The sequence below is a fragment of the Glandiceps talaboti genome, chromosome 4 (assembly GCF_964340395.1).
Source record: "Glandiceps talaboti chromosome 4, keGlaTala1.1, whole genome shotgun sequence".
NCBI classification, from domain to species: domain Eukaryota; kingdom Metazoa; phylum Hemichordata; class Enteropneusta; family Spengelidae; genus Glandiceps; species Glandiceps talaboti.
Window position 1 is genome coordinate 12,683,584 of NC_135552.1, and position 8,847 is coordinate 12,692,430.

General features: G+C 39.1%; 1 protein-coding gene across 1 annotated transcript; it reads left to right on the forward strand.

Moving 5' to 3' along the window:
• The first annotated feature begins 6,142 nt into the window (after positions 1-6,142).
• On the forward strand, positions 6,143-8,811 carry LOC144434176 (FGGY carbohydrate kinase domain-containing protein-like). The gene is made up of 3 exons (XM_078122631.1): positions 6,143-6,328; positions 8,053-8,151; positions 8,722-8,811. The coding sequence occupies exons 1-3, from the start codon at positions 6,143-6,145 to the stop codon at positions 8,809-8,811; spliced, it is 375 nt and encodes a 124-aa protein (XP_077978757.1).
• Positions 8,812-8,847: the final 36 nt, after the last annotated feature.

Below are 8,847 nucleotides of genomic sequence, written 5' to 3' on the forward strand. Positions count from 1 at the left end.
CCTTCTGTTGTTCATCTGTCAGGAAGCATTCTCCCCTTTGCAAGGGAACCTGCCTGTATATTTTTGAGTTCATCATCCAAAACGTCAGAATTGTGACGCCGAGAACAAACGCGCCGAAAAGAGGCCTTCGAAAACGCCTGGTCTTGTTTTGACCACATGTTGGCAACAGTCTACAGATTGATTTCATACGAAAATGCCTTCCTTGGTCCAGTTTGGGTTGAGAGGGCGCAAACCGTTGCCTGTACTGAAAGGAGAAAGTATTATCTCGTCAATTCTACGTCATTTGCCTTTGATGATGGCATTTTAATATATAAAAATACGTAATGTTATTCGTGTATGGTTGTGTGGGTGTACATGTGCTAGTTCAGTTGTGATTTTACATGGAGTGATTACTGTGATACTTCCATGGTGAAATAATTGGGTTATACTTCCATGGTGAAATCTAATGATTTGCTCACAGCTTTGAAATGTCGTCAGTGGATTTAATAGTGAATCGTAGTCCTGCTTGCAGATCGAGTCATAATTCGGGACTCCATTCTGATATTTGTCAGTGTCGCGTCCCGTACACCGTATGCAGGAGGAATAATTGAATAGGAATTGTTGTCTATGTCGCGGTTATTCATGGCCTTAGACCACTAGTGGTCTGAGTCATAGACTTCCACTTCATAATACCTGTTTGTGACTGACTGACTGACCAGGGCCGTAGCCTGACCAAATTGCCAAGGGGGCAGAACTTTGTCTTGGTGCTATCTTGAATTCAAAATTTAGAAAAGTGCTAATTTACACAAATTTGCATGCAATTTACATAATATATATTTTAGCATACGCATGTTGAAAAGGGTAAATTCACTCTATTGACAATCTATAAATCTCTTTTCGATATGTCAAATAGAATTACCGATCAACGTATTTTGAGGAATTACACTCAGCAAGAGGTACACACGAAATCACTGTATAGGGACACGACCAGAATAAAACTTCAAGATGATTTATTAGCTGACACCGGCTGGATAACCACTTCAATACAGATCTCGGAAGATTTAAAATCTTAGAATCTCCCCAACAAGCACCAAGCTACCATTTCTCTCTATCTAGTTACAATAGTTATCTTATCTTATAGCCCAGAAAAGGGGCGTTTCTCGATATGCAAAGCGTATTAAAATCACAACACAATTCTTATTCTAAATCTGCATCCGGCGTCAAGAGACGTTTCAAACATCCGATGTCTCTAGAGTTGAAAGCTCATCCAATGGTTCCCTTTGTTTCAAGCCCAGCACTCTTAAACTTGAACTTGGCATTACCACTAACAAAAGCTTATAATAACACCACCGGAGATTAGGTTTTTAGGCACTTATTGTTCTCACTACTAATAGCTTTTTCCATTGTTTCGTTCAATTGTATTCTTTCGTTATTCACGTGTCTTTGTACTTGATTGGAATGTACTCTTTTGTAGTTATAATTGTGTTTTGGTTTTGCTAAAGTGCTTGGCTAAAAGACAATAGGAGCCATTATATCGATATGTTTGGCCATAGCTCGTTGAATCTTTTTCTTGTTCAAGAATGTAAATATACTTTCATGTCAAAATCGTTACATTCTAGTTTTAAAATTGTAAATATATCTTCATATCAAAATTGTATGTAACACGCAATTTAATATCATATGTAAGGTCAGAAAAAATAAAAAATGCTGGTCAACGGGTAACCTAACCCATCACATTGGGTAAGTAGGTCGATTTCATTTTTTTCACAATGCTTGACAGGGATAAAACAAACCATACATAATGATAGCAAAATATTTCAGGTCGAGTTTAGATAGAACTTATTCAGTCATCTTGATACTATCTCATGCAATTTGTCTGCATAGCTACAGTTAGGTAATGTACACAATTTACGGTTAAACAAATGGTGTAGTTCCTCTCACCCTCTCTTCTCAAAAAATGTTAAGCCAATTGAAACTCAAGTATTATTTTAGCCACCCTGTCACCTACACTACAGTGGATCCGGAGATATAAAATCATAAGGTACAATGATGCATTGGAAGGAGACAACTCCAAAGGTGAAAAAAAATGAAAATAAGACAGTCTAGGAGGCCATTTAGAAGCATAAAATATCAAACCATAGACATAATGAAATACCAGAATTGAAACAATTATGCTATGCATTACATATTATTTGGAAGTATTTTGTTGTGGCAAAGCTGAAAGATATTATGCGGATGTGCACATAGTAAATGACTTCTCCTGAAGTTTAATTTGGTTCCAAAAAATCCCGAATAAAGAGCAAAACATTTCAAGACTTTCAGACTTTTGATGGCCCAATGGTCGCAAACTTTTGTTCAATTCTTTTTAGTGCACAGTGGATATTTAATCTCAATTCATGCTTGTATGCAACATCAGAGCCAAGTAAATCACTGTATAAGATATTATATTATTTGGAATAGACTCAAATCATAGACCCTCCACCCAACTCCCAAACTGTTATGGCCTCGTTTATGTCGGAACCCAAGGTGAACTCATTGAATTCTCCTTGTCATTATCATTATAATGGAAATTGAAGTTTGGATTTTGATGTCGAATGTACAGCTCTGTTTACAAATTCAAGGCCATTCTTTCCATAGCAAATTGTCGCTTCAAAATGAATTGCGGAATAACGCTAGTGTCAGTGTGCAATGAGATAATTATATCAAACAACATTTTAACCAAAGACAATGTCGAACACAATTATTGAAAGAAATATCTTCAAATAGTGGATCTTAAACTGCGTACCTAGTTTAATAGTTTTTCAGGGCCACCAAAATTCCAAAAAGAGATCTACCGTATTATCAGTATGAAATGTTTTAATATAAGGAACAAGATGTAAATGAGATCGAGAGCATCTTCGGAGTCACTGCATGCAGCATAGCAGGCGAACTCACGTTGAACGACTTTTTCCGTCTTTTTTTTTGAGTTTCACTCGCTGACATGCAACTTGCTATATTCAAATGTAGGAGACTTTCAAGACTACTGTTACTCGCGGAAAATGCACAGTACATGTGCGCACTTCTTTTGTACTTTCCCACACAAAGAATTTTTAATTTGCTGCAAATAGTTACAATTTTTAACTGGACACATTTTATAGCGATATAAGATACATATTAGCCAGGAGTCAGCAGTGCACAGTCACTTTTATAGTGAATTATCCATTTAAATCGTGCATGCTAGGAATCGTCACGTAAATAACGATTTTAATAGCATCGCTATGTATTCAAAGTAGCTTTTTTCTTTCTTTTTTTCCAAATTCTCAGGGGGCAGCTGCCCCCCTTGCCCCCCGCAGGCTACGGTGCTGCTGACCGTCGTGGTATTGTGGCGCTTACACGATGCGATTACGCTGAGGATTACGTAACTAAACAGTGGCTATTCTTTAGTTACGTAATCGCGCTACCACGACAGTCAGTCACAGATACAGAATTAGATACATGCAGGTAATATTCACGAGCAATGTCATAAAAAAATTTGCAAGCACGGACATATGAATAATTGGTATGTGACAAGTTTACATTTGAAAACTGAAACATCAATAATAATGGCATAATTTTAATTAATGGAGTAAGCTGATTCAAACAGGTTATTTTATGAATAATGTCTTTAACTGTCGACGCCATGATAACATCAACAAACTATATATCCGTCTGTTAGGTCAAGCTAGACCCTCCAGTCGTGGAGGGTCTGCTATGGTCAAGCCCACACCACCATAGACTATGGTCAAGCCCACACCACCATAGACCCTACATCAGGGTATATGCCTACACACGCACAGCTTCGAGACTCTGAGTGTAAATACTAACGCGTAACACGTCTCCATTTTGGCAAGTTAATAGCTAATGGCGATTGTCAGAATTCCTAAATACTTCAAATGGTTCTCTCTTATTGATTTATCTCTTGTAAGTGGTTTAATCTTTGGTGATTCAGGGGTTTATATTGTTTACATAATAACATTGTAAACGCCACAACAAACACACATTGGAACTTACCGCAATGTTTCTACGGATCGTTCACAACAATCTCTATGGCTAGCTATCGACGTATCATCGATAATTTTATGGCGTAATTTTATTGGGTACTATTATCATGATTATGTTACTATAATAAAATTACCCATTATTCACAATACACATAGATTAAATCATAGACCCTCCATAGTTGGTGGAGGGTCTATGATTAAATATCAAACTCACCACCTCTGCTCACCCCTGAAGCCTCCGGCCAACCTTTGACACCAAAATTATTCTGATACTCTCGGTGGTGATCATGTAGATTATGCAAATTACGTAACTGTGGGCGACCGAGGGACACTACTCTATTGTCTTTTTCTCAGAGCAGAGGTGCCATTAGACTGGCACCCCCGACGGGCACCAGTCCCGCACAGGATATTTTTTGTCTCATTGGTCTTCAAATGTTTTGGGTTTGTAATTCACTGTTATTTTGTCTGAGAAAGATGTTGTCGTCCTGCACGTGTGTTTTTATTATTCACAATTACTAATATACTGCATACTAGTAATTGAGAATAATAAAGTCTCATACGTATACTTTTTCTTTTTTTTTCAAATTTCGCGTTCACCTTCTGCGTTCACCCTCATGGTCTGAGGTTCACCCGACTCTTTCGCACTCACTCAATCACTCACTCAATCAATCAATCAATCAATCAATCAATCAATCAATCAATCAATCAATCAATCAATCAATCAATCAATCAATCAATCAATCAATCAATCAATCAATCAATCAATCAACCAACCACCCACCAACCAACCAACCAACCAACCAACCCACTCACTCACTCACTCACTCACTCATCACTCATCACTCACCACTCACTCACTCACTCACTCACTCACTCACTCACTCACTCACTCACTCACTCACTCACTCACTCACTCACTCACTCACTCAGCTTATCATTTCCCGTATGTTAATACGGGTGTTTTTTGAAAGTTGTTATATTCAAATAAATAATGATAAAAGCCCGTCAACGTAGGAAAGCCTACGGTACTACCGCATATTTTCATAGCTATGGTATAGTTTTTTGCATTAAAAGCTTACTTCTCAAGTGTTACCCTGTCAATATTCGGCAAGGTACTCCGCGACAGGGCGCCCTCAGGGATCGGCCAACCCCATGTTGTTGGCATTGCCCTACCCATAGACCGAGACCCCATTCAGTAAGACTATGGATGTGTTATTCATGGTAAGACTGACAATGACCGAGGGCTGAGCGACACGACGTAGACGTATGAGCCTACCCTCTCCCGGGTAAACTCTCAACCGATATCACAGGGAGCAGCGAGCATGTAACTGATTGATCGATCGATCGATCGGTTGATGTATTGATTGATTGATTTATTTATTTGGTTGAATGATTGATTGATTGATTGATCAATTTTTGTGGTGCAATATAACTTACTTTGTATGTGATATTGATCAATTGACTCATTGAGTTTTAAAACTATTTCTTTTTCTTTCCCTGGTTATTTTGCTCTCAGCTGTTGATCTCAGACCACTAAAAGTCTGAGGCTGTATGTAATTCTCTCCTTTTCATGATATTCCTATCTGTAAGGAGAAAATAATACATCTACTAGTAAGAGATTGATACATTTGTAGCAGCAGAATTCTTACGATATTTTCCTAAGAAAACGATCTAAGCAATAATACGTGCCCCTGTGGTAACCGGTAACCTAATTCAACCGGGTGAAGTCGCTGACTCAGAAGCAGATTCTATGCCCGAGGACATAATGCATGATGAGTCCAATACAAGGCTAATGATTATTATGAATCGGATTCGGGACGTAGGGAACGAGATTACAATAACGTTCAACAAAATAATGTCGGTATTGATTGTAATTGACAAATAAATGTAGACGAGTTTGGATTAATCATACAATTTTATTACACACCATATTCAAATTGAACCCCGGGAATCGAACCGACAGTCTGTGAATGTAACAATTACTTTACTGAAAGGGCAAAGGTCATTCACTTGAGACATGTGAGAGCAAACGCGGTAGGTACGTGTACTTGTGTCTCCAGCTCCCACAAAGACTGACGTTTTTAGGGACATTATGTGATGATTGGTAGGGAAAACTAACTCGTCAAACTACTACAATGACTACAATGGGTGATGGTAACTTGTACATCGGAGTAGATGTAGGTACGGGGTCGGTGAGGGCGGCCTTGGTAAACAGCGATGGTGTGATTTTAACAACAAGCCAAAAAGATATCAAGATATGGGAACCTGCTGTCGATTTTTATGAACAATCATCAGAGGATATATGGAATACAGTTTGTCACATTGTTAAGGTATGTTGCCAAGGAAACTTAACGAGGGGGGGGGGGCAGTTGACTGTGAGACTAGGGAAACATAACCACTCCAACTTCCAAGATGCTCAGTTACTGCTCCAAGGAGGTCGTTAACCCCAGGGGCGGTACCAGTGGCCAACTCTGGTAGGGCCCAATAGGGGTGTGTGGCCAGTGCCGGAAACCCCAGGCCCCATTATAGACCCACTTTGACCAAAAATCAATACCCCGTTTTAGACCATTACAGGTTTTTATCTAATCTATAATTCACTCATTGTCCATTTATTAAATCACCCTCTGAAACATCCTCCTGGCCATCCATTCATCCACCCACCCACCAATCCATCCATCCATCCATCCATCCATCCATCCATCCATCCATTCATCCAACCATCCAACAAACTATCTATTCCCATCCACCCATCCATCCATCCACCAATCCATCCATCCATCCATCCATCCACCCACCCACCCACCCATCCATCCATTCATCCATTCATCCAATCATCCGACAAACTATCTATCTATTCCCATCCACCCATCCATCCACCCACCCACCAATACATCCATCCATGATCCATCCATTCATCCACCCACCCACCCACCAATCCATCCATCCATCCATTCATCCAACAAACTATCTATTCCCATCCACCAATCCATCCATCCATTCATCCATCCACCCACCCACCCACCCATCCATCCATTCACCCACCCACCCACCCACCAATCCATCCATCCATCCATCCATCCATTCATCCATCCATCCACCCACCCATCCATCCATTCATCCATCCACCCACCCACCAATCTATCCATCCATCCATTCATCCAACCATCCAACAAACTATCTATCTATTCCCATCCACCCATCCATCCACCCACCCACCAATCCATCCATCCATCCATTCATCCATCCACCCACCCACCCATCCATCCATTCATTCATCCATCCATCCATCCATCCATCCATCCATCCATCCATCCATCCATCCATATATTCAGCCATCCATCCATCCATCCATCCATCTATCTATCTATCTATCTATCTATCTATCTATCTATATCTATCTATCTATCTATCTATCTATCTATCTATATATCTATCTATCCATTCCCATTCATTCATTCATCCATATATCCACCCACCCATATATCCTTCCACCCACCCACCCATCTATCTATCTATCTATCTATCTATCTATCTATCTATCTATCTATCTATCTATCCATCTATTCATCTTTCCATCCCCATTCATGCATCCAACCATCCATCTATCCACTCATCCACTCATTTATTCATTCATGCATGCATTCATATTCATTCCTCAACCAATTCATTATATATTCATTCTCAACCATCCTGCCGGCAAGCTATCCATCTATTTATTTGTTTATTTATTTATTCATACATTCATTCATTCATTCATTCATTCATTCATTCATTCATTCATTCATTCATTCATCAACCACCCATCCATCCATGCATATGCATACATTCATTGATCTCTTCATTCACATTCACTCTGATATTCACCAATATTCAACATTTATCATTTTCAGTTCTTCACCTATCATTCTTTACAATGGATGAATGACTAAATGTACCAAGTATTTCAAGTAGTGATGAGGTCTCGACTAGCCTGATTTCAGATCTGACTATTTTTTATCCTGCTACCATGGTTACATACAACTCTGGACTCTGCATCTTTTATTTTGATGTGTAGACAATCATTGATGGTGTAGATGTCAGCAAGATCCGAGGAATAGGATTTGATGCAACATGCTCACTGGTTGTCTTGGATACCAACTTTCAACCACTTACTGTCAGTCCCTCAGGTAGGGTTGAATTTTAACGGACGCCTGTGAATTCAACATAATGTATTGCTTTCAATTGATGGTGTAATTGCATCTACAGTATCCATGGTAACACATGCTTCAATTGATTCAGTGATTGCATCCATGGTATCCATAGTAACACATTCTTCAAATTGATGCAACAATTACATCCACAGTATGCAAGGTAACATGCTTTCAATTGATGCAGTGATTGCACCAACGGTATCCATGGTAAACAATGAATTGATGTAGTGATTGCATCTACAGTATCAATGGTATCAGATGCATTCAACCTAAAGCAGTGATTGCATCCACAGTAGCCATGGTAACCAATGATGGAATGATTGCATTTACAGTAGCAATGGTATCAGATGCATTCAGTTGATGCGGTGATTGCATCCACAGTATCCATAATAACAGATACATTCAATAAATGCAGTGAAGTGTTAATTACTTAGGTATGATATTTTTCTCACTCCCTTATTGAAAGTAAAGTATGGTTGTTCATGTAGAAATATGGTTAAACATACATTGTTTTCTATATTTGTTTCCCTCAGCTTTCAGCCTCAGAAAGTAGTTACTACAAAAACGGCCCTCAAGGTAACAGAGAACTACATTACTGGTGCCATCATATAGCCAGGCAATAAGTGTATAATATTTTATTTGATCAGGTGACAGTAACC